At 41.4% G+C, this 20,497-nt stretch overlaps 1 protein-coding gene across 2 annotated transcripts; it reads left to right on the top strand.

The window, feature by feature from the left end:
* Nucleotides 1-8,976: 8,976 nt before the first annotated feature.
* On the top strand, nucleotides 8,977-14,525 carry isl1a (ISL LIM homeobox 1a; the record flags this gene model as incomplete). 2 transcript variants are annotated; one of them, XM_083886104.1, is made up of 6 exons in its annotated part: nucleotides 8,977-9,028; nucleotides 9,383-9,572; nucleotides 10,325-10,584; nucleotides 11,744-12,030; nucleotides 13,111-13,278; nucleotides 14,409-14,525. In XM_083886104.1, 6 exons carry the CDS (start codon nucleotides 9,001-9,003, stop codon nucleotides 14,523-14,525), a joined length of 1,050 nt encoding a protein of 349 aa, XP_083742230.1. The 2 variants fall into 2 exon arrangements, with proteins under 2 accessions (XP_083742230.1, XP_083742229.1); XM_083886103.1 differs by having other exon boundaries at nucleotides 9,001-9,028; nucleotides 11,747-12,030.
* Between the last annotated feature and the right edge of the window lie 5,972 nt (nucleotides 14,526-20,497).

Here is a 20,497-nt window from a genome sequence, read left to right as displayed (position 1 = left end):
GGGCATACCGACAAAATATTTGATCAGATGTGCCTTTCGTTTAGACGGCGACGGCGTTTTTGGGGCTTAAAAATGCAAAAAAATGAACCCACCCTGTCGCGTTCCCGTCTAAAGGGTTGAAAACGCAAAAGTGTTTTCTGAGCTGCTCACGCTGGCACGATGATGGTCGTCACGTCGTCACACTGGCTATCCTCCTGTACGCTGACGTTAGATCCATGTGTGGTACAGACAAACAACAAACGTGGATTAGAATCCATCAGTCGCACATTCAAGTCACCTTAGCTGCTCTGATACTGATCCAGGAGTAATTTCAGCAATTACGCCGAGTCAAAGTTTTGGTTTTCGACTGTGGGCGACTCAGCGCTACTAGAGAGAAGTAGAAGGACTTTTCAGCGCATGCGCGCGCTCCTGGTGTTGTTGTATGGCAGTGCTTCACAGCGCCACCTGGCATGCATACTACATCAAATTTCACACACTTTAGGACCAGAGAGAGAGAGAGAGACGGAGAAAAAAAAAAAGCATGCAAATGGCATTTATCGCGGCCAGAAAAATTATCGCGATAATTTTAATTATTAATTGATTTATTGAATATCGCGACAGGCCTAGATGGGGCCTTGTACCGGGAAATCCTGGGTGACCAACGCTTTCTCTCAGCCAGGAAACTTAAAATGGATGGGTCCTCCAGCACAACAATGACCCAAAACATACAGCCAAGGCAATGAAAGAGTGGCTCAAGATCATGGAGCAGCCTAGCCGGTCACCGGACCTAAATCCTATAGAAAATCTGTGGAGGGAGCTGAAGCCTTGAGTTGCCAAGCGACAGCCTTAAGGATAAGGAGTGGATCTGCAAAGAGGAGTGGTCCAAAATTCCTCCTGAGATGTGTACAAACCTGGTGATGAACTACAAGAAACGTCTGACCTGTGTACTTGCCAACAAGAGTTTCTCCACCAAGTACTAAGTAATGTTTTGATAGGGGGTCAAATACCTAGTTCACTCAATGAATAGCAAAATCATTTAAATCCTTTGTTTTATGTGATTTTCTGGATTTTCTTTTTGATATTCTGCCTCTCCCTGTTAAAATAAACCGTTAATAAAAGTATAGACCGTTCATTTCTTTGTTATTCGATGATCTTACAAAATCAGTGAGGGGTCAAATACTTATTTCGTCCACTGTATATATCTATATCTATATGTGTCTGTCTTATAGTACATTGAAGCCGTTGAGGCTCTGCTCCTTATATGTGATGAAATTTGCCTGCAGTCATGGCCTGAGGCTACGGCTGCCCCAGAGACAAAGGAAGAAGGGCTGCCACCATCATGTTTAACCACCACTGACACATCATCACCCTTATTGTGACTCCCAATCTGAACACACACACACACACACACACACACACACACACACACACACACACACACACACACACACACACACACACACACACACACACACACACACACACACACACACACACACACACACACACACACACACACACACACACACACACACACGCAGCAACAGCAGTTCGGGGAAGCAGCAGTACTGGAGCACCATCTGTCAGCCTGGTGTCAAGTGGCCCTTGTCTCCAGTGATTATGAGAGCTCCTGCTGCCTCAGGTGGTCCATGGACCAGCTCAGCCATCTACAGGGGCCAGGCCAGGCCATATGGTCTGTGGGGCATGGGGGGGGGGCACCCAGGGGAGGCCACTCCCCTCCCTTTGCTGGTGGACAACACAGACATTAGCCACAGTGCCTGCTGACTATCCGCTAAAAAGTCCCGGTCAGGCCTAAAGTGATGGTGAAGGACTTGACAGACATCATTCACAGTTTCTGAGAGGGAGGAGCTCAGAGTGAGAGGTCGCTGAGGTCAAGGCCAGCCTGCCATTGTTTTTATGTTTTAAACATATGACTGGGCAGTGGACATTTATCCTTCATTGTTGGACAAAGACCAAAACCTATGGTCAAGGATAATTGAGTGAAGTATGAGATAATCTTTTAAAAACATTTGTGACTTTACAGTATGTGACATTTAGGAGGGTTTATGGGCACACATTGAATAGAACTATAGAACTAACATTTCCACAGGTGCTAGTTTTAGTAACCAAAGCTTACTATGCCAACAAAAAAGAATGACATCTCTTCTGCTGTGAAGACCACCAGAGTTCCCTGATGTGCTAGGGAAAGGGAGGAGTCTATAGACTGGAGTCTGGAGCCTCACCTACACACTGGACATTTAAGTTGGATAGAAATGTCTCAGCTCATTATTTGTGTGTGTGGTGAATGTGTGGTTGTACACTCTTGGGGGATTCCCTCAGTTTGAATACAATTTTGTGTGGTAGTAAAATAATCCATACGTTAAAAGGATGTACTTGACAATGTTGTTAAACAATGGTTTATAGACCCCTTGGCAGCCTACGTCACGCGCGCTTCACCTTCTCTCTACTGTGCTGTCGGTTGCACTAATCGTTTTAACAAACAAGACAAAAGCCTGACGTTTTACCGGATACCGAGTTGCACCAGTTGTGTTGCTAATACAATAAAACAGTTGACTTTCGTAAGCATCCAGAGTCATGTAGGACGTTAAGTTCTCCTTGGAATAAAGACTCGGAGTGTCAATCAGGTACGAGTGGATATCGGGCCACTGCAGACGGGGCCACTTCGTCTCGTTATTAATCCACTCACCGGCGTCTAAAGCATATGGGTCATCAAGCTGTATCCCAATCACCAAGGTGAATTTCCAAGCATAACTTGCTTTATCACTAAGCGACAAGCTGGCATAATATGAGGAAAACATCTCCTTTTTTTAGCCGTCTGAATTCGTACATGAGAGCCGGCTAACTTCACGACAACACTGCTACTTAAAGCAGACCTAGACCGGAAGTTCCAATTAACGTTGTTTTTTAGTGTGTATCTGCGTCATTACCTTGTTTACGAAGCCCTGAAGTTTCGAAACAAACTGTTCGGCCATTGCTGAGAATGCTGTGTTTTATTGTAATCTCGGGCCCAGCGAGATCTCCCTTCCGGTTACGGAAACAGCATTTCTCCTGAACAGCAGATCGTCCTGCTCCGGGCACTAGTCCGGGCACATCGGGTTGTGTACATTGAACCGCAGAAGAAGAATAACATTCGTTGTGGAGGTGTTTCACGAGCGACAGTGTCTTCTGACTCTGGGTCTGACTCTGGGTCAAAGTCATAAAAAGGGACTATTTTTAAACATTGTTAAAACAATGTTTTTTTATAATGAGTAGCAGTGCATCAACCTACCAGCGCTTCTGAGAGCTGGTGTGCTAATTATGTCACTTCCCGGGTATTGGCCAATCACAAGACAGTTAGGAAGGCTCTACGCTGGCTGGCCAATCACAACACACTCTGTCTTCTGGGTGTGAGATTTCAGTCTGAAACACCGCCACTGAGGACATCGTCATTAAAGAGAGATTTCTATCGGCTCGTTTACAGCAACTAGGAGGTTTTTGACCATAAAAACAAGTTAATGTATGTAAGTAGACCTTCATAACTAACATATATGTGCAACAGGACCACTCTATGTGAGCATTAAACGCTGAGTGGTGCCCTTCTGCACCCGCGCTGCGCACAAATTCGCAATGTTTATAAACAACCAAGAGCCCTATACCTGCGCAAACACACATTCGAACTTGCTGATGGGAGCAGCTGTGGAGCAACAACTCTTGTTTGCTGTGATTTCAAATTTTGCTGACTTTGGTTTGCAAAAGCAGCACAAACGTCAAATTCCATTTTGAAATGGCATCAAAGTCCGGTGCTAACGACGGCCTTACACAACCACTCTTATAAAGTACACAGTTCAAGCTGCAAAAACTGTTCCGTTGCAGGAACATTGTCAGTGAACTCCATGTTGTGTGTCATGTTGCCCACTTCCACTGTGCTGTTTGTGTCACGGTGTGACATCTAACATGACTCACCGGAGGAAAAACACAGAAAACTTTGGGTATAAGTAGAGGTGACTACCTTGGTTCTTTTAAGAAAGTGTTATCTCTAACTATATGTGCCTTGTTTATGTGCCACGGCGGATCTCGATTTATGCTCCAGCGTCGTCTAGCTTGGCGAACATACGTCCCTTAGCATCCCAGAGTGCTATCTTCTTGCTCACCGTAGAGATAGGCTAACGCAGGTGGCTAACCGTCTGAACACAGACTCCTTGTCGGATTAAATTGTTCACAACAGTTTCTCCATTGAACATGTAGAGCTCACGTGTTGTATACTCCGATAATACAGTAACCAACTTGAGGAATTAGGTGGGTTACGTATGTGTTTCCACGGATATCTTGTATTATCTAGCTGCGCAGCACACGTTAGCTAGCTGTGTCACGTCCAACCATGGATGTATTATATGAACTGGATAGAGCTCCGCCCCTTGCTTCCGTTCATTCCTATGAAGCTGCTCACCCATTAGCCAAAAAAGTTTTTGACTTCCTCGTTTATTTTCCGGGTTATGGGGCCCATAGAGCATGCGCAATAGTGTCAATACCATATAAAGATCTATAAAAGCCCGTGTCCATGTCTCGAGGTGTCCTATGGACACTTTTACAGGCGTCTCTTTTACTATTGTGGTCAATGGGAAAATTGCTTTTTGACTCCATGGGGTTTTCTGTTGCAGTACCCACAGTGGCCACCATGTAAAAAATGTTCTTCAAGGTAGAGGGGGCGGTGCTCTATCCAGTTCCTTTTTTATACATCCATGCTTCCAACTCCTCACTATCTCTCTCTCGACACATGAACTCCAACTCGCTTCTCATTGGCTGAGAAAACAAATACAAACTTGGATCTCTTTCTTGCAATAATTCCCAGCATTATAGGCTTAATACACAAGATAAAAATAAAATATACATTTTAAATCCGTTAACACAATACATGAAATTACATTCAAACATTTGAGTACTTGTAATGCTCAAGTAGTACCTTTTTAAACTCCTATTTGTACCGTGTATGAACATGAAGAACTTTTGTACTTTAGATTTTCCACAGGGCTACACAAGCAACAGATTTTGTGGTTAACTCTTGGTAAATCATGGACTCAGAATAGATTTACCAATAGCTGGTCTGCACATCAACTTTAACACGGCAATTATTTACATTACACTGCCCATTGCTAATGCTAATGTTATGCTAACACAACAGTTACCCTTCCAATGATAACACTACCTATAGCCAGTCGACTCCAGAGTTGAAAGATTGTCACAAAAAGCCAGATTGTGTCCAAGTGGCACAATGACCAACATGGAGGTTCATAAACACCAAGTCATGTGACTGTATTGGGGATTTTCTTTTATTGGGGGATATCAGGCATATCCAGATCAGAATTTATGCATTTTCTAGCGAAAACACAGTCATGATGATGTCACCATTATATGCTGTTTATGAATGACTGTGCACCTGAATGGGTGTGATTGGCAAACCTGCCGTGTAAAAGGCCTTTAAGTGGTTGTCAAGAAATCCAGACCCTTTAGCTCTTATACTGTATGACATGACATGACAGGAAGTGTACAGCTACAATAACTTGTGTTAAGTGCAGATTCATGTAAAGATAAATCAATTATTTGTCCTATCAACAGCCGAGGAGGAGATGCAGTCAGCAGTGAGTTGAGTCAGATCATTTTACATCGCCATGCAGCAATTTTTTTTTTCATAATTGTAATAATTATTTGTGGTGTAATAATGGAAAATGGTAAAATATCTGAAAAAAGTATTTTCTTTTCACACTGTCTTTGTTATTCTAAAGAATTAATGACTTTTATTTTAAAAATCTATCATTTCCAATGTCAACTTTAGCAATCACTCTGTTTTCTTTAATAACTCATGGATGTAAATGACTGACTCTCAGTAAAAATGATCACTAATACCACAAACACCCACGTTACTGTTCCGTTGTTTATTTTGTGCAAATATAACAAACATAAGGATATTACGTGAAGTGTAGTGAGAGAGCTGCCCGGGGGCGGAGACGTTTCCCCCTTCACCACAAGTGTGTGAACAGTGTTGCTGATGAGAGAAACAAGGTTTCACTGGGTGACAAATTACACGGCTTGTCAGTGTCGCGGCTCTCGAATGCATCAGCCCCCCCCCCCCACCTCTTCAACTCTCGTGAGTGCCGTCTTTCACTGCATGCCAAACTGTAATCAGAACATGGCTTTCCAGAAGTCAGGGCTGAAAACTCACTCTCTCTCTCACACACACACACACACACACGCACACACACACACACACACACACACACACACACACACACACACACACACACACACACACACACACACACACACACACACACACACACACACACACACACACACACACACACACACACACACACACACAGCACTCACAAAAGAGTCAAGGAATGTCAAGATACAGCATCATTTGTCAATGATAAACATTTTTTTGTATCATATATTTATGACAACACATAGTATGTGCACACCAATATTATAGCTATTTGTAATTGTAAAATTCAGATTGATTCGTTGACTAAATGCATGTCATCGGGTTTTCATCTTTCAGATGTTAGCAATAATGTTTTGTGCTTGTGAACTGTAGTAAGAAATATTGTGTTTATGTTTAATTAAAGCTGTAGTAGGTAACCTTTATACTGTAAACAGCAGTTTTAGGGGATAAATGCATCTTAACCCCACCCACCCCTGCTCTGCTGCTGTATGCACATGGAGGACGTAGCACACAAATAATTACATCAGTTACATCATTTCTGTTCATGAAGACCAAACAGAGGCAGAATAATCACATCAACAAAAACAATAACCAAAAGTTACGCACCGCAGCTTTAAAACACGTTGGCACACATTTCCATGTGACCCCTCAGTTCACTGGACACAACTTGTAAGTCTATTTTTTGACTCTTGGGCCAACATGTTTCCCACTGACTGACCAACCATGAGCCATATGCACACAACACCTCTGTGTTTGACACACGGCTGCATCCACACTTCACACAGTTGTTTCTGCGAAAATCATTTATGAGCCTGCATGGCTTTGTGCTTGGGGGACAGGCTCATGGATCTGTGGGAAGAGTAAAGGTTTCAAACACGCTAACTCTTATTTATGGACTGTTTTATTTATTTTATTTTTTTTGGGGGGGGGGGGTTTAATAATTTTTATTGATTTAGTATTATTCTTAAATCTTATTGGCGCACTTTTATTTTTCTAGTATGTGTTGTTTCCATTGCTCATACATAGGATAAAGTGGCAGACAATAGATTGATGGATGTTTACAGTCGTGGAGTAAAAATATGTACTTCCAAACTGTAGGGAGAGCTCCATTAAAAAAAAGGCAAAAAAGCGACCAGTCTTGCAAAGTTCTGCTTTAATTTTCCTGGACTTGTTAAGATCACACATATCAACACTAACTAAGTCACAAGCTTTCAAAGCCACACTTGACTTTGCCTTTTTTTTTAATATAGTGAACAATAATTGAATTTTTCTAGACGTTGAATTTGTGTAAGTTCTCAATGCTTCCTCAAAGTGTTTCTTGCGTATTTTAAATGAGAACTTATTCGTCGTAATTACAGTTATTGGCCTCTTAGTCGCTTAATTGATGAAGAAATGATTGTATTGAAATGTGACTACTTGGTGGTGCATGCACACCAATGACAGTTTCAGCTGTAGAAAAATAAAATGCAACTACACTGTGATGAAACACCATTAAAGTAGTCAAATCATCTGTTTGGATGCATGTTTAATCTATTGGCTGATTATGGGATGTGTGTGTTGCTCTCAGGCATTGTCAGCCAGTGTATGGAGATATGAAAAAATGGCTAATAGAGATAAAGTGGCATAAAAACTGTGAATAAAGTATTTTGAAAATACCAAAAAATACAGTATTGTATTTTGAAACTTGGTGTGGCTGCTGTATTTTGTAGTTTATTTTGATACATTTATTCTATAGTCTATTCTATTGTATTCTATCTTCGGGAAATTCCTGATGAATTATCTCTCTCTGCTGCCGCGTGTGTGTGTGTGTGTGTGTGTGTGCGTGTGTGTGCGTGTGTGTGTGTGTGTGTGTGTGTGTGTGTGTGTTAGTAGGTTACTAACACAAGAGGGCGTGTGTTGCAGTGTGTCCCGACCTGTCACCGCTCTGATTTAAAGGCTCCCACCAACCATCACAGACCATTTACTCCCCACTGAGAGCCGCACGCGCCACACAAGCCACGTCCCACGGAGAGTTTTTTTTTTTTTTTTTTTTTTTTGTGAGTTTGGAGCATGACGTTGCAGTGTCGCTCTCGCAAAACCTTAGTTTATTTTTGTATCGTGTTTTAAAATACTGCACGAGTTGCATTCCCTATTTGCATACAATAATTAACATAGGAGTTATGGCCTAAAATATATAATATAATTAATGCTGCTTTAACTGTAAATGGAGTCCAATATAAATACTACATATGCTCGGGAATGTTGGTCCTCTTTCAAATTAAAAATAATAAAATGAAAAAAATATCCAATAATAATATCCAAACTCAGCAGAATCCGCATGTGACAGTTTTTTTTTAAAGTTTTTTTTAGAAGGAGGTAACGCAAAGCTGCAAAACAAATGATATGTAATAATGAGTGTATCCGTGTGTGTGTGCGGCCGCAGCCAATCAGCTGCTCATGCAGATGACGTGCTGGAGCCCTACGTCAGCCCCCGCCGCCTGTCAGGATCAGAGCTCCACACACACCGGCAACACACTCTTTCTCCCTCTCTTTCTCTCTCTCTCTATCTATCTCTCTCTCTCACTCACTCACACACACACATACACACACACTCACACACACACACACACAAACACACACACACACACATACACACATACACACACTCTCTCTCCCATCTTTGAGTAAGCCGGACAGCACACACACAGACCCCGGCCCCGGCAGCTTGGCAGCCCCGGCAGCGGAGGACACACACCCCGGCTTCAGGCGCCCCGCAGCCCGCTGTGACAGTGGACCTACCGTCGCCTTACTTTGTTGACATGGGAGACATGGGGGACCCACCGAAAAGTAAGACACTTCTGCGGTGCTGGGACACGATTCTGGAACTAAATTCATCACAGAGTGAGAGCTGACTTATCTGCGGTGTGATGACTGCACAGCCAACATTGTTCTCGGCCTTTTAAAAACTCACTATTATCATTTGAAAAAACAAACAAACAAAAAAAACCCCAACAACAACCCAAAAAGATTTAATACTGTTCTGAGTCAGCGGATGTTACTTTTTTATTGGGCATTTAAGCAGATAATAATAATAGTAATAATAACAATAACAACAACAACAATAATAGATTTAAAAAGGCCATATCCACTTCTGTGAACAGTGTGTGAACATGTGTCCCGCTCCTCATGCTGCTCTTGCAGAGAAGCGGCTTGTGTCTCTGTGCGTGGGCTGCGGGAACCAGATCCACGACCAGTACATCCTGCGGGTGTCCCCGGACCTGGAGTGGCACGCCGCCTGCCTCAAATGTGCCGAATGCAGCCAGTACCTGGACGAGTCGTGCACGTGCTTCGTCCGGGACGGAAAGACTTACTGTAAACGGGACTATATCAGGTAGGACGGCCGCGGGAGCGTGCGTGGACGACACGCGTGGACTAGTCCTGAATTATTATTATTTTGTTTGTTTTGTAGAGTCGGAGCTGCACGGACTCTGGATGATAACATGATTATTATTTTTTATCATGATTATTGTTATTATTAAATTTTTTATTTTTTCAAATTGATCATAATATCAGAGTAAAAATATGACTGATCCGAGCCTTTTTAAAGGATCATAATCATTTTCTGCTGCAATTCCTCAACAAATCATAACAACATTAATGCTTGTGATTAAACCGCAGCTTGTGACACATGGACCTGTAGATAATCATAATAATAATAATAATAATAATAATAATAATAAAAATAATAATAATAATAATAATAATAATAATAATAATATAAAACATCATCCTGGTAAACCACAAATTCAATATAGAATTATTATAACCTGACTCATAATCTTAAAAAAAACCTGCCAGCATTTACATTATTATTATTATTATTATTATTATTATTATTATTGTTATTATTTTGTTAGAGTTCAATTCGAGTTCAACGGAGAAAGTTGGAGCCATTTGATCCCATACTTATTAAAAATAACGAATGTTTCATCAAAAACGCTTCGTTTTCATATATACATTATTTTATAATAATAATAATAATAATAATAATAATAATAATACATTGTTGTGCTGAGCTTTCTGCTCTGAAACTGATCGCAGTGTTTGTGTGTGTTTGTGTGTGCTTGTGTGTGCGCGCCGCAGGTTATACGGGATCAAATGCGCCAAATGCAACATCGGCTTCAGCAAGAACGACTTCGTGATGCGGGCCCGCTCCAAGGTTTACCACATCGAGTGTTTCCGCTGCGTGGCCTGCAGCCGGCAGCTCATCCCGGGCGACGAGTTCGCGCTGCGGGAGGACGGGCTCTTCTGCCGGGCGGACCATGACGTGGTGGAGCGGGCGAGCCTCGGCGCCGGTGACCCGCTCAGTCCGCTGCATCCCGCCCGACCGCTGCAGATGGCAGGTAAAGTCCCGGGACAGTGGGAGTGGAAGTGGGAGAATATAGGAGGCCTTTCGCAGATGCTGGATTATTGTTTTTTTTTTTGTTGTTGTTTGGGATTATTTTATCTGACATGACTTCATGAGCCCTCTCATATGTCAGTGTCCAACTGCAACAGACTCTTTTAAATCCAGCTTTCCTGCACCAAAGTCTTGGGGCTGCTTTTTTTGCTGCATTCCTCATCTTAAATTAGATTAGATAGTCAGAAATACACCAAGTTATCACTGCTGGAGGAAGACAGGAGTGTATCCGTGACTGGACATGAGCTCTGGGTCCGGGACTGGACATGGGGAGGGGGAGGTGGTCAGAAAGATCTCTGCTGCTGCTGCCGCTGCCGCTGCTGCACTGATGTTTTTCAGAGCAGCGGTTTGACCTTGGATGAGATGAGTCAATCAGACCTGCGCGGATGTCCTCCCTACATTTTAAAGACTCGGGTAGTAAAAGCCTGCAGCTCCTGGAGCCATGAAACAAGAGGCTTAATGGACATCTCTCTTGTTGTTCCTCTCCAGAACACATGGATGTCATCTCCAAGAACATCTCTACCTCCCCCTCCTCACTAGAAATACCAAAAAATGTACATTTTGACAACGAGAGAGTTCAGTTTGTACAATTTTCACCCCATGGTTACACTTATTTGTAGTGTAAAAAAAGATAAAATGTTCATTATTTACATCACCAATGCACATTTGGACAGTCAAATTGTAATTATTGTGTGGACAAGTATTGTTTTGGGTGCCAAATTGTGCTTAAATTGATATTTCATGATAAGAAATGGCATTTGTAGCCTTTAAGGTAGTATTTGTGTGTGTGGACGCGTTTCTCCAAACCGTTTTAATCATCGCCACCCACTTTATAACGCGAATAAGAACAAGAGCAAATACATTCATGTTTCGGGTTATTTCCTTTGGCTGAATCTAATCCCTTTTTAAAAAGTTAGGATTAATTTTATGCATGTTTTTGACCACGTTTCACAGATGTTGGGATCATAAAAGTTTGTTTAATGTTGAAAAAGGCTTGTATTAACAGCATTTACATGTGGTTACATGTGTAGGGGAAACTTGTGAAAAACACATCAGCTGATTCTTTTCTCCCCGGGTTCTTTTTCCTCGTCCTTTCTTAACAGCAGAACCAATCTCGGCCCGGCAGCCCGCGCTGCGGCCTCACGTCCACAAGCAGCCGGAGAAGACCACCCGCGTGCGGACGGTGCTGAACGAGAAGCAGCTGCACACGCTGCGGACCTGCTACAACGCCAACCCGAGGCCCGACGCCCTGATGAAGGAGCAGCTGGTGGAGATGACCAGCCTCAGCCCGCGCGTCATCCGGGTCTGGTTCCAGAACAAGCGCTGCAAGGACAAGAAGCGGAGTCAGCTGATGAAGCAGCTGCAGCAGCAGCAGACCAGCGACAAGACGGTGAGAGCGCGAGGAGACACACTGGTGGTTCTCAAACGGGGGCCCGGGGACCCCTGAGGGTCCGTGACACACGCTGTCAGCGAGTCCCTGAAATAAATGACACATATTTTATTCATATGTGCATTTATTTATTTATTTATTTACAAGGCTTGACAAATAATAATAATAACAAAAACAATTGAATAATCTTTCTATAATTATATAATATGTAGTCGTTATCTACCCTGTATACACCTAATATCTTACATTCCAACAATGCTCACAATGTGTGTGTGTGTGTGTGTGTTTGTATAGCCTATATGTGTGTATGTGTGTGTATGAATATATATATATATATATATATATATATATATTACACACTTTAATACACAGTGCTATAATAACCACTCACCTTTACAGAACAGTGGGAAAGACGAGGTTGTACAAAGAGTCCCTGAAAAACAGATTACATATTAATTAATTCAAGTATTTATAGATTGATTTACAAATATGTACATTTAAAAATGACATGGGATGGGGTCAACAAATCCTAAAAAAAATACAAGTAAACAAGCAATGAACTATTAGAATGAACGTATTTTCAAGTTGCAATCAGTTGATGGGTGACGTTCTAATTATCTAATTTATCTCAAATTATCTCAAGGAAAATACACGATGGGTTCCCTGGATTATTTTCAGTCTTGTATGTAGAGGGTCCTGAGCTGTAGGGGGGAAAACAGAAGCAGAAGCTCTGGATTAGATTAAATATGTATGTAATATATGAGTGACAGTTGAAAATGGTGCAGTAAGAGCTTTAAAAAATGTTACACTGCAGCCAGTTTTTAAGGTTTAGTCTTGTTTTACACACGCACACGCACGCACACGCGCGCACACACACACACACACACACACACACACACACACACACACACACACACACACACACACACACACGCACGCACACGCACGCACGCGCACACACTCCGTTCCTCTGGTTATTGAAGTTGTTTTGTTTTGTTTGTTATTTATCGATTGATTGCAATCCAAGCGCACCCACGCAGTCACACTTGAATCAATCATATGTTGCGTGTCCTCGTGCAGAACATCCAGGGAATGACGGGCACGCCCATGGTGGCGGCGAGTCCGGAGCGACACGACGGCGGCATCCAGGCGAACCCGGTGGAGGTGCAGAGCTACCAGGCGCCGTGGAAGGTTCTCAGCGACTTCGCCCTGCAGAGCGACATCGACCAGCCGGCCTTCCAACAGCTGGTGCGTCCCTATATTGTCATTCATTCAGTTATATCTATATGTCTATATATCTATATATAGATATAGATATATATAGATAATTAAAGTGTGTTTATTGCAAACCTTATTGGCCACCATTACATTTGTTCTATTAGCAGTGCTCTAATGAACATGACTGGCCCTCATCACTTTAATGGGGGGAAAATAATGTGATAATGTTATTTTAAACCAACATTTATTTCGGAATTTATAAAAAAACAAACATCATTAAGTGTGACCTCCCCTTCCCATGTTTCTCCTATTTCATTACATTCTGTTCCAAATGCCAGTGATCACAGACTTTAAGATAGACGTACAAACAACAACGCTCGTGGTTGCTCAAAGACCTCTCTTTATCACAGTTTAATATTATACGTATTTACTCATTATTTCGCTCATGTGTTATTTTTTATTCAAAGATTTTTGAATTGTAGGTCGTTAGACTGCTGTTAGATTCGCTGGTTTCTATCTGATTCACTTGGAGACAGATGAAGGCCTTTTCATAAACTATCCACAATTATCGCTAAAAAAATTATTTAATAATTATTAATAATTATACTACTACTACTACTACTACTTCTAATAATGATAATAAAAACGCATGTATTTTCAGAGATGCTCCTGCTGAGGACCAGTTTGAGGAAACTGTATTTATTTCGAACAGTTTTTAAGGTGATTACAACTCCCTCACCACATTATAACAGGATTTATGAACACATTATGTCTGTCGTCATGTATGAAAACAACTGGAATGTGTAGTTTTTCTGCGAGGGGGAGTATTACTTTTATTATGAAAATGAATATAAAGAACACAATAGAGACGTTTCCAGTCATTTTAAGTTTATTTTTGTGTCACTACTTTAAGGAGTACACTTGTAGATATGTGATTTAACGAGTTTGATTTTTAACTTTTTATACTCCTTTACTAATTTCAAGACTTTAATGATAATTATTGTTGTCAGTCATGTTGTTTGTGATGGATTTGCGTCATTGGATTCAAACACGCGCCTGTCCATAGATGATCTGCATTGCATTGCATGCTTGAAGCGTCCATGACTCCAGTCCAGATGTTCCTGACCACCCCCCCCTGCTGCATTGTTTCACCCCCACAGGTCAGTTTCTCGGAGGGAGGACCGGGCTCGAACTCGACGGGCAGCGAGGTCGCGTCCATGTCGTCACAGCTTCCAGACACGCCGAACAGCATGGTGTCCAGCCCCATCGAGGCCTGAGCAGAGTGGGGGCGGACTCAAGTGGACACACACACACACACACAAACACACACACACACACACACACACACACACACACACACACACACACACACCCTGCCCCCCCCCCTCTTCCTCCTGACTGCACCTGACAACAACCCCACATGGTTGTGTGTTTTTTTTTGACACTGTGAAGACAATCATGGGATATTTTTTAAAAACCATACAGCCACCCATCCTAATGTCCAAGGACGGACATTACAGGGGACAGCAGAATGGACACGAAAAGACTGTCCAGGTCCATCCATATATGCGTCATCATGGCACGGTGCTGCGCGCACACACGCCTGGTTACAGTTGCCAAAAAAGCGAGAAAAAGACATGACTGCATCGATGAAGTGGAACCTGCTATATACTTTGATTCAAGGAAACAATGACTTTTATATAAGAAAAAAAAAAAAGACAAACGCACTTCTTCATCCTATAATAGAGCGTTTTGAAGGGGAACAGCACTGCTTTTCTTCGTTTAATTCCACCGACATTTCTTTTTTCCTACATGACCCATCAAGTACTAAAGCATTTGCAACAAGGTATACCTCTATTTTGCCACAAGCTTCGTGGGGACATTTGTGTGAGTTTCGTGTCTGTCCGAGATTGATCTTTGATTTTTTTTTCTTTGTTTTCCCAAAGATGTGTAAATTAATATTAAGTTAAAACAAAAACAAAAAATACTGTTAGCGCTGGAAGAAAATTTTTCGTTTGTTCCCGTGCAACAAAAAATTATTTATTATTTATTGTTGAAGAAAAAAAAAAAAAAATTGCCACCTTTTGTGTAACTTTCTTAATTGAAGTAAAAAGAGACAAAAAAAGAATCGAACTGTGGCTTTTCTGTCGCACTTGAATGTCATGTGTTTCATGTATTTATTATTATTTATTGACATAATATTAATAGGACAGTCGTTTATTTATTTCTCTCTCTCCTGCTTTGCTGTGGGTGCAGATGTGGACCGACCACCTGCCTCCACTCACACAATACTGCCCACTGATCTTTAGTGTCATTTTAAACATGAAAAAGGAGCTGCAGCCATTTTGTTTTTGACTTTCTTTCTATAAAACTCATTGTTGTGCGACTTGCAAGTTTTTTTTAATTTTATTTTACTGAATGAATTAATCAATCAATCAATTCATTGACAGCTGATCCTCAGATACTTATTTGTGTGTGTGTGTGTGTGTGTGTGTGTGACTGTGATGTGCTGATGATTCACTGTCTCTCTGCTTAATTCCCTCACACCTCCATGTCCTCGTGTGCAGCTGCATGTCTGCACCTTTCATGTCCTGTCATATAGAACTGAGCTCATATACAGTCACTGTTTGCTATGAGTTTTATAGACTCTGAAATGGTTTATTTAACCAAACTTCATCTGCAGGAAGTTGTGTATTTTTAAAGAACTATTTATGATATGTGGAACAAAACACACTGACCGGGTCAGACTCAACAGACTGTGAATCTTTTTCTAGAATTTGTACTGCGTCAGAGATGAAATCCTGATCATCACATATGTGCTAAAACGTTTTTTTTTTTTTTGTCATTTTTAGCTCATCTTTAGAAACAAACAAAAAAAAAAATCAAATTAGAGACATCTGAATCATTTTATCTCCCCAGACAGACACAGTTCCCCCAGCCTTTCCGGGAACAGATTGATACAGGATAACGTTGGGTATATAGGGGGCTGTGATAAAATTAGTGACTGACAGAAAAGCTGACGTGCTGCTTCAAAGATGCAGGGACTTGGAGAGAGAAGGACAGGTCAGTCAGGTCATCATAGTGGAGACGAGCAGAGAGATGACATATTCCTCGACAAAGTCAAACATGACGCAGCAGCAGCAGCCATGATACTGATATCTTCCCTTAAAACGTATCGTCATCATTTCTTATATGATGCTCTAATTGAGAATCTGACTTTGCTCTTCCTGTGTCCTAACACACAAAACAGGAGTTTGGGGAGAGTACAGATTAAATCCCAAGGGTAGGGCAATTCTTTTTTATATTTATTTATTATATTTATAAACCTCTATTTATACAGGGGAAATCTCATTGAGACCCAGGGTCTTATTTACAAGAGAGACCTGTTCCAGGTAGGCAGTATACAAATATCCTCAACAAAAATAGCATAAAACCGCGACACAGACTGTTTTTCATATCATTATACAAAGCAAATGTCCGTTAGGGCTATAACTTCTCTGTATAATAAACGGATAAAAAGGGGTTTTGTGTGTATTTGACCAGTGCACACGTGACAGTGTCTCACCGTGACTCAATTACCAGCGAGTTAACCCTATAAACAAGACTGCTTACTACAGTGGCAGCAAATTAAAAGTAATTTTGAAGCAGTGCAACCATGAATAGAGGGACGCGGTGATGATGACTGCAAATAACGCTGGTGGAAGTCACAACAAAAGGCAGCATGTATAGTCTGTTGAAATCTGGCATTAGTTGGTGAAGTTTATTATTAGTTTATTTTAGCTTGGCCTAAATGGTAGACCAATTTGTTTCGATAATTTTGAAGTAAATATTGGAATATCTACAACAAAATGGAAAATGTCGTGACGACATGACTAAAATGAAAGTTTGAGGGGACACGTGGTGGAATAGTGGCTAGCACTGTTGTCTTGTAGCAATAAGCCTAGGGTCCATGACCCAGTCTGACCAAGGACGTTTATGCTTGGAGCTTAAATGTTCTTTATTATATTAATTGGTGACTCTAAATTGACCGTGTGAGGTTGTTCATCTCTATGTTGACCCTGCAATGGACTGCTCATGGTGTACCCTACCTTCTGCCCTATGTAGCTCTCAACCCAGGAGACAATGAATGAATGAATGAATGAATGGTTTGATTTATGACACAAGGGAAAGTGCACCTGCAACCACACAAACTAAACAAAAGGCTTGTGTTTTCCCCTCAAGCAGTGAAAAAGGGCAATTGAATGAATAAGTGTAGTAAAACACTGGAAAAGTAAAGAAGGCAAAAAGTGCAATGTGAGTGAACCCCGGCAGGTCAATCACAGGATGTCAAAGCTATAAGAAACTATAAGGAAAGCTCTGTACAAACCAAAGAAATCATGTGGCATTATTTCTACTAGATAAAAACCACCTACTACTATTACTACTACTACCCATCTACAACCTATCAAAACCATTACACGAGTAGCAAAATTAAAAGATAGTTTAAAAATGACCCTACCCCTAACCCCTATGGTCTTATAGATGGATGGATTGGTTGTTTAGTTTGAGTCAAAGTTGGGATCCTAAAGGTTGTTTCTTGCCATGAACTGCTGTCATGAATGAAACAAACCACATTTTCTTAACGCAACAGCATCGCATTCACATTTGGACTACGCCTAAAACAAATTTGTGTCAGGAGTGAAGTACGGGACCAGAGATCATCAACTCTGTAGCATGTATGATTTAGGCTGCATTTGATGGGTTTGGTACAGTGTGGCGAACTGTCCAGGGTGTACCCCGCCTATAGCCCAATGTCAGCTGAGATAGGCACAGCACCCCCCGAGACCCTCCGGTGGAGGATAAAGCGGTATATAATGGATAGATGGATGGATGGTACAGTGTGGTAGGTTGTTTTCCCAAATGGTTCCATTCTTTGGCACCCTCCCCTTGGGGTACCAAGGTAAAATGGTATGGTACAGTCAGCTAGACCGGCTCCACCCATGACGGTTGAGACAAACGGCCACAAACCGAGCTGCCGGACACAGCCCACACCCTGCCTACCAAGTAAAGGTACTGTTCTCAGTCGAAACACAAGCCTGACCTAGGACTTTACCATTCTAAAGACCATGTATTAAAATGGACAGAGTCTTCCAGTTTCCTCAATGAAGTCAGGTTGACTGTCTTGGTTGCAAAACACACTCAATTTGAATAGGGGGAAAGGAGATTCTTACTTGATGTGTAACGTTCTCGAGAAGTTAATGGTCTTAATTACTTGGGTCAGGTCTTCTTCAATAGAAAATCATGTCAATGCGCAGAAGATGATCAATTACAACACCCATCAGTGGCCACTGGTATTGTCCAGCAGAGGATTGCAGGTGGACCCTTAGAATGTCCAGTTACAAAACGTCAAAATGGCACCCAAATAAATATTCTGGCGATTCTGGAGACTTCAAAATAGGAGTTAAAATTCTTATGGGTGACATAAGATAACCACTTGGTGGTGCTCTGTGTGAACAGCATGTGTCTGCATTTGTTTTTCTTTTCTCTACATTCATGCTAACTAGAAATGTGGAATCTATCTCTTGCTTAGAACACAGTCATGTAGTATCAAATCATGGGAAGTAATATCTCAGTTACGTCAATACATTTTCTGTTCTTAAAAGTGTTGAAATATAATAGAACACAGGGAGCATGTATGAAGATTGTCTCAATATCTAGAGCTTAAAATAATTTCACAGTAAACCCCTACAGTGTATGAAGACAAATGCAAATCCGATTTTAACCCAGTAAGTATGCTGTCATGTCACCTGTCTACTTGCCATGATTTGACCTTGTTGTGTTTAGCCTGGCTAACGCCAGACTGCATCGCAATCTCATTTGAGATTGAGGATAAGCGATGTCACGTGAGGAAATAAGATTTTTCTAGGCTTTTTATGGTGGATGTCTGTACGCAATTCGATAGACCTGCAACTAATCACCAATGACACCATGGCAAACACGTCAACAAAGTTCTTTGTGGAAGTTTCCTAAGATATCCAGTAATGGCGTCTCAAAGCTTTTGCCCGGGTAAGTAATGTTGTAAATGGGTATTAACTAAGCATTAATAATAATTATAGTAAGTAATGCCTATTCTGTACTATCACACATTTATTTAAGGGATACATATATAACACTTCACACTAAGGGTCACAAGAAGCATTGATAAAGGTAAAGTATGCTTCAGTAATGGTTAATTATAGTTATATAGTTAATCATTTAGTGAATATTTAAGTGTTACCTAAGGGTTTCCAGACACAGAAACCTTTAATTCATGCACATTCCTACACCAGCTGACACAATCTGGGTTTGGTAAACCATGGTTAAATAAAAACATATGGTCCTTGAAGGGCTGATTTGGGGTTTATAATGGAGAAAATCCTCATGGCATGATAGCTGTTTGTTAAGCCTCCTGCTAAGATGCTGACAGACACTTTGGCCTCTGTGCTGCCTCTCCTCTGTTGAATGGATGGGGATCCGAGCAAGGGAAGCTAAGAGCGGGGACAAAGAGTCCTGATAACATACCCTCCTAGTTTGTCTGGCTCTGCTGGGACTGTATTCAGAGCTGATGGAGAGATGGAACAAAAGCAGCACTGTACCATGGGCAGGCTAAAGGGGAAACAATCGTGAGCCTCTGGATGAGACCACGTATAACCGGGATGGGAAATGAGCGAGGGAATTCACACACCCAGAAATCCGGCGCCTGATTCCCAAAAGCAACACCAGCCCGGTATTGGGAAGTGTGAAATCAGTCCTTGTGTGGTAATGTGATAGTTCATGAGCTATTTAACAGAAATATGAAAATGGTAAATTTTCACATGATCCTGTTTTGGGAGGGCTCATTCAAACTTTATTTATGTAGCACTTTCCATACAAGGCAGGGAAAACAACCCAAAACAATCATCTCAGCTGACTAATGGCTGGTATTATGTATTAAAACAAAGAAAAGAAGAAGGAAGGGAAGGAAGTGAGGAAAGGAAGTGAAGTGAGGTATAATGGAACTCAATCTTTAATCACTGACTGATGGGCATATTAGTTTTGCTACATTGAACAAAGGAGGGAGGAGTTTAATGCAAAACCTATTTTATTTGTATTTATTACTATATTTATTTGTACAGCAATTTGAGTAAATGTTGAAAATTTGCAAATCGATAAGAAGCGATTATAAAGTACAGAGAGCATTTCACTTTTATTTACCTGCAGTAACCCGACACCTGTTCTTCTGCTGAGTATT

This window comes from Microchirus variegatus (assembly GCF_963457635.1).
Source record: "Microchirus variegatus genome assembly, chromosome: 3".
Taxonomy (NCBI): Eukaryota; Metazoa; Chordata; class Actinopteri; order Pleuronectiformes; family Soleidae; genus Microchirus; species Microchirus variegatus.
The sequence above is the reverse complement of the archived record's forward strand: the minus strand, read 5'-3'. Positions and strand labels throughout refer to the sequence as shown.